The sequence below is a fragment of the Somniosus microcephalus genome, chromosome 4 (assembly GCF_052327205.1).
Source record: "Somniosus microcephalus isolate GS21.2 chromosome 4, FLI_Smic_1.0, whole genome shotgun sequence".
Taxonomy (NCBI): domain Eukaryota; kingdom Metazoa; phylum Chordata; class Chondrichthyes; order Squaliformes; family Somniosidae; genus Somniosus; species Somniosus microcephalus.
Window position 1 is genome coordinate 224,457,064 of NC_140990.1, and position 15,082 is coordinate 224,472,145.

Consider the following 15,082-nt stretch of genomic DNA (forward strand, 5'->3'; position numbering starts at 1 on the left):
CTTGAGAATAGAAATTGTGAGTTTACAACTTCGATGTTTTCTGTACATTTAGCCTCCGATTCAGTAGGTTCTGGGTTCAAGCCAAACTCCAGAAATTTGAGCATATAATTTAGACAGGCACTTCAGTGGAGTACTGAGAGCATGCTGTACTGTCGGTGCCGTCTTTCAAATTAGAGATGGATGTAAAAGATCCCATGGCACATTTTGAAGAATAGCAGGGGAGTTCTCGCTGGTGCCCTGGCCAATATTAATCCCTCAAGCAACATCACTAAACATATTTTATGGTCATTTATCTCATTGCTATTTGTGGGACCTTACTATATGCAATAAACAGTGACTACAGTCAAATAAGTACTTTGTTGGCTGTAAAGTGTTTTGGGACGTCTTGAGGTTGCGAAAGGTGCTATATAAATGCAGGTCCTTCCCTTCCTCTCATTTAATACACCTTTGAATAAAAGTGATTGTAAATGGTTATCTATATTACTTTCAGTCACCCCTCTAGACTGCAGTCAACAGAAAATCTTCTACCTATGTCCGTGGAGGATTTTGGTGAATTGGAGCGACACTTAAGTCCATCAGAAATTGACACAGTGGTAAGTTTTAGAATCTGAGTGGCTATGGTTCTTGTAAATTACACTTAATACAAACTGTAATCAGATTTGTTGACGATGCATATTATTATGAGTGCAATACTGTACTCCATGACTAGTGTGTGTACTTTTAATGTCAACATTTTGTTAATCATTCAACATTAAAATACTTACTTTTATACAGTAAACACTGTAGCAGAACTCACTGTCTAAAAACTGTGCAAGTACGCATTATATAAGTCTTCAGTTTAATGTCTGTGGTCTTAATTTATGAGTTAGGTTTAATTAGCATATATATGTGCAGATGCAACTTATAAATAGCTAGTGCAAGACCTTACATGATGGATTGAATAACTAATTCCTCTTTTCTATATCACAAGATAATTTAAGATGGGACAAATTCTTATTTATATTCATCTAAACAGAAAGATCCTAAATCCCCCTCCCCTTCATTGTAGCATTCAATTGTTTCTTGTATGATTCCAGGGTTATTACCACCATTGTGTATTCCACAAATTGATTGCTCTTTGTGAAGAATTTCCTGATAACAATCCTAAAAGTATCCTTTGTCCCTGTGTTCCACTTCTGCAATGTAAAGTAATAATCCAGTTTTACTTTTTCCACTCCTTTAACAATCCTGTATACTTCAAGATCACCTCTTCTAGGCTGAAAAGCCCAAGTTTCTTCAATATTTCGACATAACTCTGAGCCCTGACACCAGTGATTAGCCTCCTGGCTGCTCTGTGCACTGCCTCCAGTGCTTAAATATTTCCCTAGTTTCTTGGGACCAGAACTGGACACCATATTCAAGGTGCAGTCTGACCAGCACACTATAAAGTTTGACCACTACCTTCTCTGACTTGTATTCAACTCTTATCATTATAGTTCAACTTGTTATAGTTGGCTTTGTTGATTGATTGTTGCTTTTTGTTGGTTGGACATGTTAAGTATTAAGTCTTATCAAGACTCCTAGGTTTCTTTCAGCTTCATACTTGGCTATTTCAACACTATTGATGGGGTGCATGTGTTGTCTACTTTGTTTTCTTGCTATGCACAGTACTTTGCACTTGCCTGCATTACATTTCATCTGCCATCGTTCTGCCTACTTATATATTTTGTCCAACTCATTCTGTATTCCTGGAGTGTTTGCTAGAATTCTGCAATTAGTTTCACATTCTGCAACTTTGTTTTTTTCTGTACCCAATGGCCTCGTGTGATATGTGAAAATTAGTAGTTACATTCTATCTTGACTCTGCCATGGGGACTTTTATAATCTTGTTGGTAGGTCAAGCAAGGCCACTGCAGATGATTCTGTAAAATTATAAAATAAACACACAGTCTTGATTTGTGAAGCCTAATGGCTTGGTGTTGCAATGTGTTACAGCGCAGTGTTAGGATACATTTATGCTTCCATTTCCATCCCGTGCACCCGCCCCCCTCCATAGTGAATCTCAGACCCTGATCTGCTCATTCTGAGGAAGTGCTGAGCAGAGGCCAAGTACTGTACAGCACAGGTAATCACCCCAGGCCTTGTCATTCTCCTTATGGACACATTGCAAGCTCTGAACGGTATGTAATGGGGGATGCAAGGAATGAACATGTTTTCTTTCATCAGACATGTTGCCAATTTTTTTAAGTGTTTTACTTTACTCTATGAAAGTGCTGTGATCTCTCACAGCTTTGACATTTATTTTCTGAAATATTCAAATTACCCATAGTCTAGGTTCTACATCAAGACATTGTTAACTTTGAGGGGCGACCTGATAAGAGGTCTTTAAGATTATGAAGGGGTTTGATAGGGTAGACGTAGAGAAGATGTTTCCACTTGTGGGGGAGACCAAAACTAGGTAAATCTAAGGTAGTCACTAATAAATCCAATAGTGAATTCAGGAGAAACTTCTTTACCCAGAGAGTGGTTAGAATGTGGAACCCAGCATCACAAGGAGTAGTTGAGGTGACTAGCATAGATGCATTTAAGGGGAGGCTAGAAAAGCACATGAGGGAGAAAGGAATAAAAGGAAATTGTTGTGTCCGTCAGTAGTAAGACACAGACTGCAGGAGAACGGTACAACAGGTGTTTACTCAACGTGGCTCACTCTGGAACTGAACTGTACAGATTACTACTCAGTGCTATATACAGGTGTGGTTACTGCAGGATACATGAGCTGTAAAAAGTAGTTCCCCCCCCTTATAAAGGTATATACATTAGAATTCCTCCCCTTTTAGATTAACAGTACCATAACACTCATTTAACAATTAAATATCAAACTAATTACAATTAACACTTTTAACATACAACGTTAGCTGAAAATAGTCCATTTATATATTCAGTCTTTGGGGAGGCTTCCTGATCCTTTCTGGGTAGCGCCTTTCCCGAGTGTGTCGCTCTTGGTGCGGAGGCGATTCTGGCACTCTGTCGTCGGTTGGGTCATCAGCTTCCGATGCTACTGTTTCTGGGGTAGATGCGACCTGTACGTCGGGTTCCTCACCAGGTACGTATGGGCGAGACATGGGGTTGACTTGTTCCTGTGACTCTAGGATCTGGTCAGCATGGCGTCTCACGATGTTCTCCCCAATGTCCACTGTGTACATTAGTGGGCCCTGCCGTGTGCATGTCGTTCCTGGCTGCCATTTTTCTGTTCGGTAGTCGCGGGCCAAGACTGGTTGCCCTACATTGAAGCTCCTTGTTGGCTTCTCATGGATGTGCTGGAATTGCTTACTCTCAACATCTCTTCGTACGTTTAGTCTGAGCAAATCCAGGCGAGATCTTAACCTTCGGTTAAAGAACATCATGGCCGGGGCCTGGTTGGTGACTGCATGTGTCGCATTCCGGTAGGCGAACAGGAAATTGTCCACCTTATGCTGCAGCGGAATGTTGTCATTGTACATAGCCTTTAGTTGCCTTCTTAAAGGTTTGTACGAACCTCTCAGCCAATCCATTTGTGGCTGGATGATACGGGGCGGATGTGTAATGCCTTACCCCATTCTTCTTCAGAAACCTCCGGAACTCTTCGGACACAAACTGTGGTCCGTTATCGGAGCAAATCTGTTCTGGCAAGCCATTCCTGGCAAAAATGGTCCGTAGGACTGCAATAGTTTTCTCCATGGTGGTGGAGGACATTTTGATGACCTCAGGCCATTTCGAGTGCGCATCCACGGCTATTAAAAACATTGAGTCCATGAATGGACCAGCAAAATCAATATGCACCCGTTGCCATGGAGATGAGGGCCACTCCCATGGGTGTAGAGTGGCATGTGGTGGTGCATTTTGGACTTTCTGGCATCCTGAGCAGCTCTTGGTCAGGTCCTCGATTTGTTTATTCATTCCCGGCCACCACACATAAGCCCTGGCAAGGCTTTTCATTTTTACCCCTCCCAGATGACCCTCATGAAGCTCATTGAGCACTCTATCCCTTAACTTGGGTGGAATTACCACTCGGGATCCACACATCAAGGTCCCCCGGCACACTGACAGCTGTTCTCTTCTTGTCGAGAATGCTGGCAACAGTGAGTCGCCATGTGCTGGCCACCCCTTCACCATCAAATCATATACCCGAGACGGTGTCGGGTCATTTCGGGTCTCCTGTTCTATACGAGCGTTGGTTACCGGTAGGTATTCAACTATATTCGAATGAAATATTTCGACAGGATCCACTGCTGGTGCTTCCTCCGCAGTAGGCAGTGGCAGGCGTGATAGCCCATCAGCATTTCCATGCTGTTTCGTGCCCTTATATTCAATTTCATAGTGGTGCACCCCTAGAAAGAGTGACCATCTTTGTAGTCGTTGCGCAGTCATCACCGGAACACCCTTCTTCGGTTTAAAAATGGAGACAAGAGGCTGGTGGTCAATCAGCAAGGTGAATTTCTGCCCGTGCAGATAGTGATTGAACTTTTTCACTCCCCACACTAGGCTGAGGGCCTCCCTGTCAATCTGGGCGTAGTTACGCTCGGCTGAGGTTAGTGACCGAGACGCAAAGGCTATTGGCCTCTCTGAGCCGTCCGAGAATCTGTGCGACAGCACCGCTCCAATGCCGTAGGGTGACGCATCACATGCCAACCGAATTAGTAGTGCTGGGTTGAAATGGGCCAATACCTCTTTCGATGTGATTAGTGTTTTGCTCTTCTGGAAAGCTCGTTTACATTCGTCACTCCACTTCCATGGCACCCCAGTTTGCAGTAGGGTGTTCAGTGGGTGTAGTATTGTAGACAAATTTGGCAAGAACTTATGGTAGTAGTTTACCAGCCCGAGGAACAACCTCAGTTGTGACACGTTTTCCGGTGCTGGAGCCTTGACTACTGCCTCAATCTTTTCTGGGGACTTATGTAACCCCTCTTTATCGATTAACGTGGCCACAATACAAGATCTGTTTTTTTTAAAACTCGCATTTGGGGCGGTTAGCTCGGAGCCCATTTTCCTTCAATCTAGTGAGCACCTGCTCCAGGTTGGCGAGGTGATCACTGTCATTTTCGCCCGTGACCAGGATGTCATCTAAATAACACTGGGTCCCTGGGATCCCTTGCAGGACTTGTTCCATTGTCCTTTGCCAAATAGCCGGAGCTGATGCTACCCCGAATACCAGCCGGTTGTATTGGTAGAGACCTTTATGGGTGTTGATTGTGAGGTATTTTTTTGATGCTTCTTCTACCTCCATTTGCAGATACGCCTGGGCCAGATCAATCTTAGTGAAGCGTTTCCCTCCAGATAGCGAGGCGAAAATATCTTCAATCCGCGGAAGTGGATATTGTACGGTGTGACGGACTGGGTTCACTGTTACCTTAAAGTCCCCACAGATGCGAACCTTCCTTGGTTCCCCCAGGCGTGCTGCTCAACGACTTTTTCATCACCGGGACGATGGGTGTAGCCCACTCGCTCCAGTCTACCTTTGACAGTACTCCTGAACGTTCCAAACTCTCCAGCTCTGCTTCGACGGCTGGGCGGATCGCATAAGGTCTGGCCTTTAAAAATGTTGGGCTTGCGTTTTCTTCGATTTTAATTGTTGCTGTCATGCCTTTTAGTGTTCCGAGTCCTTGCTGGAACACTTCTTGCGCGTCGGTTAGGATCTTTGACAGTCGCCCAGGTGTGACGTCGTCATCCTTTTTGGCAGCCACAGTCAGTGCTTGTATGGAATGCCAATCCAGCTGTATTTTCCGGATCCATTCACGTCCCAGTAATGGTGGTCCTCCATCTTGCAATACATACAGGTCTAGTTTTGGTGTTTCCTTACCGTTATATATAACGGTCACCCTTATTTTTCCTTTGGGGTAGACTTTTTGCCCCGTGTACGTCTTCAAAATAATTTTTGTGTTTCTCAAGGGTATGTGTGAGAATAGCCGCTCGTAGTCCCGTCGGTTTATGACTGTTAGAAACATAGACATAGAAACATAGAAGATAGGAGCAGGAGTAGGCCATTCGGCCCTTCGAGCCTGCTACGCTATTCAATGAGATCATGGCTGATCATCCAAATTCAGTACCCTGTCCCTGCCTTCTCCCCATATCCCTTGATCCCTTTAGCCTTAAGAAATATATCCAACTCTTTCTTGAATATATTTACTGAACTGGCCTCCACTGCCCTCTGTGGCAGAGAATTCCACAGGTTCACCACTCTCTGGGTGAAGAAATTCCTCCTCATTTCAGTCCTAAATGGCTTACCCCTTATCCTTAGACTATGACCCCTGGTTCTGGACTCCCCGGCCATCAGAAACATCCTTCCTGCATCTAGTCTGTCCAGGCCTGACAGAATTTTATAGGTTTCGATGAGATCCCCTCTCAATCTTCTAAACTCCAGTGAGTATAAGCCCAATCGACACAATCTCTCCTCATACGTCATTCCTGCCATCCCAGGTATCAGCCTGGTGAATCTTCGCTGCACTCCTTCCATGGCAAGAACGTTCTTCCTCAAGTAAGGCGACCAAAACTGCACACAATACTCAAGGTGCGGTCTCACCAAGGCCCTGTACAACTGCAGCAAGACATCCTTGTTCTTGTACTCGAACCCTCTTGCTACGAAGGCCAACAACATACCATTTGCCGCCTTAACCGCCTGCTGCACCTGCATGCTTACCTTCAGCGACTGGTGTACAAGAACACCCAGGTCTCTTTGCACTTCCCCTTCTCCCAATCTATTGCCATTCAAATAATAATCTGCCTTCCTGTTTTTGCCACCAAAGTGGATAACCTCACATTTATCCACATTATAGTGCATTTGCCATGTTTCTGCCCAATCACCCAACCTGTCCAAATCGTGCTGTAGTTTCACGACATCCTCCTCACAGCATACCCTCCCACCCAGCTTTGTGTCGTCTGCAAATTTGGAGATATTACATCCAATTCCCTCGTCCAGATCATTAATATATATTGTGAACAGCTGGGGTCCTAGGACCGATCCTTGCGGTACCCCACTAGTCACTGCCTGCCACTCGGAAAATGACCCGTTTATTCCAACTCTTTTTGCTTTCTGTCCGCCAACCAGTTCTCTATCCAAGTCAGTACCTTGCCCCCAATCCCATGTGCCCTAATTTTGCACGCTAATCTCTTAGGCAGGACCTTATCGAAAGCCTTCTGAAAGTCCAAATACACCACATCCACTGGTTCTCCCTTATCTATTTTACCAGTTACATCCTCAAAAAATTCCAGTAGATTAGTCAAGCATGATTTACCTTTTGTAAATCCATGTTGACTTTGTCCGACCCAGTCACTGCTTTCCAAGTGCTCTGCTATTACATCTTTTATAATGGACTCTAGCATTTTCCCCACTACCGATGTCAAGCTTACCGGTCTATAATTCCCCGCCTTTTCTCTACCACCTTTTTTGAATAGTGGGGTAACATTAACTACCTGCCAATCCATGGGTACCGTTCCAGAGTCTATCGAGTTCTGGAAGATGACCAGCAATGCATCTACTATTTCTAGGGCCACTTCCTTAAGTACCCTGGGATGTAGATTATCAGGCCCTGGGGAGTTATCGGCCTTCAGTCCCATCAATTTTCCTAACACCATTTCCCTACAAATACTGATTTCTTTCAGTTCCACCCTTTCATCAGACCCTATGTTCCCCGGCATCTCTGGGAGGTTATTTGTGTCCTCCTTTGTGAAGACAGAACCAAAATATGTATTTAGTTGGTCTGCCATTTCTTTGTTCCCCATTATAAATTCCCCCGATTCTGACTGCAAGGGACCTACGCTTGACTTCACCAATCTTTTTCTCTTCACATATCTATAAAAGCTTTTACAGTCTGTTTTTATGTTCCCTACAAGCTTACTCTCATTCTATTTTCCCTTTCTTAATTAATCCCTTTGTCCTCCTTTGTTGAATCCTAAACTGCTCCCAATCCTCAGGATTATTGCTTTTCCTGGCCAATTTATATGCCCTCCCCTTGGACCTTATGCTATCCCTAATTTCCCTTGTTAGCCACGGTTGGGTCACCTTTTTTGTTTTATTTTTATGCCAAACTGGGATGAACAAATTCTGTAGTTTATCCATTCGGTGTTTGAATGTTTGCCATTGCCTATCCACCGTCAACTCTGAGTGCCATTTCCCAATCAATCCTACCCAACTCGCTCCTCAGACCATCGTAGTTTCCTTTATTTAAATTGAGGACCCTAGTCTCCGAGTCAACTACTTCATTCTCCATCTTAATGAAGAATTTGATCATATTATGATCGCTCCGACCCAAGGGGCCTCGTACAACAAGATTGCTAATTGATCCTTTCTCGTTACATAATACCCAGTCTAAGATGGCCTGATCTCTGGTTAGTTCCTCGAAATATTGGTCCAGGAAACCATTCCGTAAACACTTCAGGAATTCCTCCTCCACAGTATTGTTACTAATTTGGTTGGCCCAACCTATATGTAGATTAAAGTCACCCATGATGACTGCTGCGCCCTTATTGCACGCTTCTTTAATTTCTCTCTTAATGCCATCCCCAACCTCCGCCTTACTGTTTGGAGGTCTATAAACCACTCCCACTAACGTTTTTTTCCCCTTGGTATTTCTCAATTCTACCCATACAGATTCCACCTCATCAGAGCTAATATCCTTCATTACAATTGTGTTAATCCCTTCTTTAAGCTGATCCTGTGTCTAATTCCATTTTTACCTGGACTCCTGCTATCTTGAGAGTGACCCAAATGGTTCGGTGATCCTCCGTTTTGAGCACATTATGTAGTTTCAGACAACTCAGCTCCCTGTTTTCGGAGTCGGTATCACTCTTTTGTTCGTCTGAACTATTCTCCGTCACCTTATGTACTTTTCTTTTGGAGATTTCTTATTGCTGGTTTTCTTTCCCGACCTGCAGACTCGTGCTATGTGTCCTACTTTTCCACACTGTCTGCACACTTTGTCTTTGAACCAGCAATCATTGCGGTCGTGTGTTGTTCTGCTGCAGCGATAGCACTTCTCTGTTCTGTATGACATTTCGTTTGTGCCATATTCTTGCGGTCTCTGTTGTATCTCTGCAGCGCCCCGTGCTGCTGCTTCATATGATACCGCAATGCTGAAAGCCTTGTCCAGCGTAAGGTCCTTTTCAGATAAAAGCCGTTTCTGGGTTCCTTCACTTTGAAGCCCACACACAAACTTGTCCCTTAAGGTATCTGCCAGTCCCGTTCCAAACTGGTGGTGTTTCGATAGTTTGTGCAGTTCTGTTAAATATTCAGCATTGCTTTCATCCTTATGCTGGTTCCGTTTGTGAAACTTGAATCTTTCTGCTATCAGCAGCGGTGTGGGGTTTAAATGTTCCTGTAGTATTGTCACTATGTCTCCAAAACTCTCTTCCACTGGCTTCGCTGGGGTTACTAGATTTCGTAGTAAGCCATACGTCTTTGCACCCATTAAATTTAACAATACCGGCGCTTTCTTGTCATCTGACACCTCATTTGCCTTGCAGTATACCTCTATTCGTTCGACATATGTAGTCCAATCTTCGACTTCATTGTCAAATGCGGTGATACTGCCACTCTTCGGCATTTTGGGTGTGGTTTAAAATGGCGTCTCCTGCACTTTCCTTCCTCCCCCGCTGCTGCCAACGCCGCTCTCGGCAGTATAGGGACAGAGTGATCTCCTGGAAGAATTTTGATCGCCTAGATGGGTCGGAGAGGAATTTCCCAGATTTTTTTCTCCCAAATTGGCCATTGGGTCTTTTATCTGTTTTTTCGCCTCTCCCGGGAGATCACATGGGTTCGGGTGGATGGAGAGTGATAGAAGATTTGAGGTTAGGATCAGATCAGCCATGATCTTATTGAATGGTGGAGCAGGCTCGAGGGGCCGATTGGCCTACTCCTGCTCCTGTTTCTTATGTTCTTATGTTCCTCGTGGCAATGGCGGCGCCCTGTAGGTTTCGTGCGCTGCTGCCAACGCCGCTCTCGGCGGTGCTCGTGGCAATGGCGGCGCCTCACGGGTTTCTGCGCGTCTCTCTCCCTCTCCTCGACGCTGCTTGGCCCCTGAACACCGGCTGCGCCCTGTGCGCTCTGCCCCCTCTCTCTCCCGTCGACGCTGCTCGGCCCTTTGCTGTGCCGCTCGGTCGGGCTCTAGCCCGCCGCTGTCCGGGAAGGGTCTGCGCACTACCTGTTGCCAGCCCGTTTCGCTGGACCACCGCGACTGGAAAGCCAAGCCTGGCTCTCAACAGCCTCCCCCGCAATTCTCGAGTCTCTGCTGGATGACTGGGCGGTTGCCCGTGGTCGACGCCCGTGTCTCTGGCCTTGACCTCCAATCCAGTGGTCTCCAGGAACGAATCCCTGGGAGGTGATGCAGAGTTGCAGGTAGGATCGAATTTGCCTCGTCGCCAATGTTGTGTCCATCAGTAGTAAGACACAGACTGCAGGAGAACGGTACAACAGGTGTTTACTCAACGTGGCTCACTCTGGAACTGAACTGTACAGATTACTACTCAGTGCTATATACAGGTGTGGTTACTGCAGTATACATGAGCTGTAAAAAGTGGTTCCCCCTTAAAGGTATATACATTACAGAAATGCTGATAGGATGAGATGAAATGGGGTGGGAGGAGGCTCGTGTGAAGCATAAACACCAGCATAGACCAGTTGGGAAGAATAGCCTGTATCTGTACTGTAGACTCCACGTAATTCTATGTAAAATACTTCAATAATGCACTTTATATTAAAAAAAAGTCTTGTCAATTTAGCCTTCCTTCGCTCCTTCCAGTCTGGAATTTGTCGGTCTATCTTCTCTGCTTGATGTATTTAGAAGTTTTCTGTCATTTCCCTGGCTAGACCATTTGTAAATAACCTGTTTTATGTGTGCTGACCTTGTCTAGTACAGTTATGCCCCGTGATAGTCGTCCAGAGTTATTTCTGGCAATTTTTCGGACATAAATCTATTAAATTACCCTGTGGCTGCACTATCCTGTCAAACCCTGTCACATAGTGACTTCTAAAACCTCTTTTCTGGTGCTAGCTGACAACCGCTTCGTTTGGTTTCTTTAAAATATGGAGAGGGAAAAACATTACAAACAGATTACAAGTTGAAACATTAAACTGCCAAATTTAACAATTAACTGTCCAGGTATAAAAAATGTTTCAACTTCAAATCTCAATTTTTCATTTTTTACAAATTGTACACGTTACCACTGTATATTCTTGACCTGGAGTTTACAGGAGGCTGTCTGAATTGTGCATTTTTGTACAATAATCGAATGCACTTACTGGGGGGGAGGCAGCATATCTGGATGGGGGAGGAATCACTGGGACTATGCTCCCCTTAAGGGGCATTTCTGGGCTGGGTCACTTTGTGAACTAATGGTGTGTGCTCGCATTGGTGTTGACCCAACCTACCCTCTGTAGGGGTGTGTTGTGAGCTTTGTGATTCGGGACCTGTCGTATAGGTTTCCATGAAGAGGGTTTACAATTCTTGATGCTTTCTCCATTCTAGGAACAGCCCATACATTGCAAGTTCTGACTGGCGTGAACCCCACTGGGGTCTAATCGATATGTTTGTGATGGGATGAGTAGGGATTTGCTATACTGGAGGGATAAATCTTCATGCTGCTAGCACTGAGAGTTGCACTAGTTTCTGTATCTCGGATAATCTTGAACTCCTGGGGACAGGTCTAGCAGATCTGAGGTGACATGGTCTGTGTGGCATCTGATTTGGGGGCAGAACCAGATGGTGTGTATAAGTGGACCACTCTGGCTAGCTCCTCGCCAACACTGATCTAACCAGGTGGAGCAGAATCTATGACATTTATCTGAAGTGTGGTGCAATTGATCTTGATGTTGACTCTTGCATATTCTGCTGCAAGTGGTGCTTGTGAGGGTTTGTTCCCAGATTTCCATCATTTTTTCTATGTGATGGCCTTTATCTCTCTCCCAAACTCCATTTAGACTTTCAGTGGGTTCTGTAAATGTGACTGTGTGTACAGGAGAGATAGATTTATGCGTAACTTGGGAGTAGAGAATGAATAGCTTCAGAGAGTTTGGCTCTCGCTGAAGTTCGAAAAGCATTGCTGGCTTATGGAGCAAGTGCTCAATACTTGAATGAATGTATTCTGCTGAGATGGTTGGAATTTGTTAATTAATTACAGAAAGAAATGCCCTTCTGAAAACGCTAGCCAAGTCTGTTGCCCTTCTTATGTTAGGCTCTAAATCCACTCGTGGTTAGTGCACCTGGGAGTTTGTTGTGCCACTTTGGCGAGAGGGCTGATTAACTCATTTTGGACAAGCTTCCTTCTGGGTTGATGCTGGTAATGCAACGATGGGGCACTTCCTTTCCTCTCGAGCCTGTGGAAGGTGTATAAAGGACAGATTAGACAGAGAGGTAGGCTGGGAGGTTTCAGCCTTCATACACTTGTGAATTATGCAGTAAGGAGGATGTATTCCAAGCAGTAATGCCTCTTGAGTTGGGTTGCCCAGTAGTTGCACCTAAAGTTTGGAAAACCTAGACTTCCCTTGACGTTGGGGAATTGGAGGCATACCGTATGCATTCACAGCCATTTACTGGGCCAGAGGAAGCCTTATCAAATATTATTGTCTTGAGTTGTCAGGGATCAGATGCTTTCTCTGTGTTGAGAGCGCGCACCAAGGCAGGGATTCTGGTGCTATTGCAATTGTTAAGTAGCTATCTGGTGGTGTTCAGTGCTTGGTGACCGTGGCTATATCCATTTGGTTTCAGTAGACTAATTTGGAGCTGTGGGCCTAGAAATTGGATTTTCAGGTGAGAAACGGGTGCTGAAGGGACCAATATGGCGTGTGCGTTCATTCTGCTCTGGATATGTGCTGCACACCATATTAGTTAGGGCGCCCTGTAGTCGTCTGTTTCGGGCCCTTTTCCAAAATTAGATCGCGACTAACCACAGCATGGGCTGTGCATGCTGCGGTCAGTTTTCTCAGACATACAGCAGCCAAACCAGTGGTCTTTAAAGGTGCAAACTACCACCAAAAAGGTAAGGAATTTTTTTTTTTTTTTTTTTTTTTTTTTTAAACTTATCTGAATGTGGAGTCAGAGGGAGCAGGAATGCTCCTCCTGTCTCCACATTAAAACTGCAGCCAGCCACCCCTCACCTCTTTCCCAATCTCCTTCCCCCTGAACTCATCCAATTCGCAACCGGCAAACTACCTCGTATAACGCGACTGGCGTCCCTACATGTTGTTCATGTCTTGATGACGAGAGGGGACCGGTTTCGTGTGGTCCTCTTGTTCATCAGTTTTGGCACGGCAGTTCATGTTCACCGCTGGGTTCCAATTTCTGCGCCATTATGGCCATGCTGGAGGCCAGGATTTTGGCTGCTGTTTTATTGAGCAGAGAAACTGGCCCGTAGGAAGTGCATGAGGTAGGATCCTTTATCCTTGTGCATTAGTATTATTGTTATTTCTTCGAAGTGAGCCTGGCAGGGTGTGTATGTCTTGTATGTAGTGGCATACTTTCCACAACATTGGTGCTCAGTCGGGAATGTAGGACTGCACTGGGGACCGCAGAAGGCGTAGGTGTTTAGGCAGGCTGGATTGTTGTAGCTTAGTGACTGGGCAGCTGCTGGTGACTATTGGAGGAGGTTTGTAAATAATCTCTTGGCTCCTGGTGGTGTCTTGGGACTTTAAGATGTATGATGAAGTATTATAATCTGCAAGCTCCAGAATGATTTCTTTGGACTCCAGGAAAGTTGCTGCATAATTTTCCAATGGATGCACCTGTTCTAGTCTAGACCCACTGTTGAAGGGCATATGGAGAATCCTTGCAAGAATGCTTTTAAAAGGCATTTATTTTATGGAGCAATGTTAGTGCATGAAAATCTTTGTTCTTCGATTTTTAAAATCAGTGACCCAATTCAATTTTTTGAGTATCTATTAATCATCTTTTTCTTTTTTTTTATAAACAGATGTGCTCAGCCTATCCAAATTAACCAAGACTGCTCTTCACACCTGTGGATCTACAAGTTATAACATCCAAGATATTATGACATGGCTTGGTGTTTGCAAACCGTTTGCAACACGAGTCTAAAACTGATCCTGTTGCATTGTAAATAGTGACATTTTTGGTATTAATATTGATGTTTCAAGGATAAAGAAGCTACTGCCTGTTTGTAATGTTTTAGTTACATTTTTAGAAAACGTGCGTCGTTTTTGTATGATTTGCATGAACTGTGAAATGCTAACCATAACCATTAAATTTGGCTTTTTAATTAGGTGTGAATGTTTTCCTTTTTAATGTAAAGCTACCAAACTACACTTGTTTTCAAAATTTGAAGATGGCTTTTGGGCTGGCAGCTCCTCACTGAGCTCCTCTCCTCTACAACTCTATCCTTGGCTGCCCATTGACATCGTTTTGCCCTTTCTCCACCAATCTTCTCGCTTCCACTGCTCAAGAGCCACTGGCTCGAATAGTGGGTGCATTTTAGCCCAAACTACATATTCAAGTTTAAAGTTATCTGTGCAGAGCCCACTGCCAATCCCCCTACCTTACCTCTACTTAAAATCATAGAAAAATTACGACACACAATGAGGCCATTCGGCCCATCTTGTCCATGCCGGTCAGAAAAGAGCTACCCAGCCTAATCCCACCTTCCAGCACTAGGTCCGTAGCCCTGTAGGTTACAGCTCTTCAAGTGCACATCCGAGTACTTTTTAAATGTGATGAGTGTCTCTGCCTCTACCACCCTTTTGGCCAGTGAGTTCTAGACCATCACAACTTTCTGGGTGAATTTTTTTTTTTTTTCATCTCCCCTCTAATCCTTCTACCAATTGCTTTAAATCTATGCCCCCTGGTTCTTGACTCCCCTGCTAAGGGAAATAGGTCCTTCCTAGTCACACTATCTAGGCCCTTCATAATTTTATACATCTCAATTAAATCTCCCCTCGGTCTCCTCTGTTCCAAGGAAAACAACCCCAGCCGATCCAATCTTTCCTCATAGCTAAAGTTTTCCAGTCCTGGCAACATCCTCGTGAATCTCCTCTGCACCCTCTCCAATATAATCAGATCCTTCCTGTAATGTGGTGACCAGAACTGCACGCAGTACTCAAGCTGTGGCCTAACCAGTGTTTTATACA

General features: G+C 44.7%; 1 protein-coding gene across 2 annotated transcripts in view; it reads left to right on the top strand.

Moving 5' to 3' along the window:
* The window catches only part of LOC147120230 (signal transducer and activator of transcription 1-alpha/beta-like), a 133,971-nt gene extending 119,754 nt beyond the window's left edge, over window positions 1-14,217 (top strand). For both annotated transcript variants that reach the window (XM_085985853.1, XM_085985851.1), the window contains exons 23-24: window positions 491-593; window positions 13,915-14,217. In XM_085985853.1, the coding sequence (XP_085841979.1) occupies window positions 491-593; window positions 13,915-13,938 (127 nt within the window). In that variant the 3' untranslated portion in view covers window positions 13,939-14,217. The remainder of the gene's footprint in view (window positions 1-490; window positions 594-13,914) is intronic.
* Window positions 14,218-15,082: the final 865 nt, after the last annotated feature.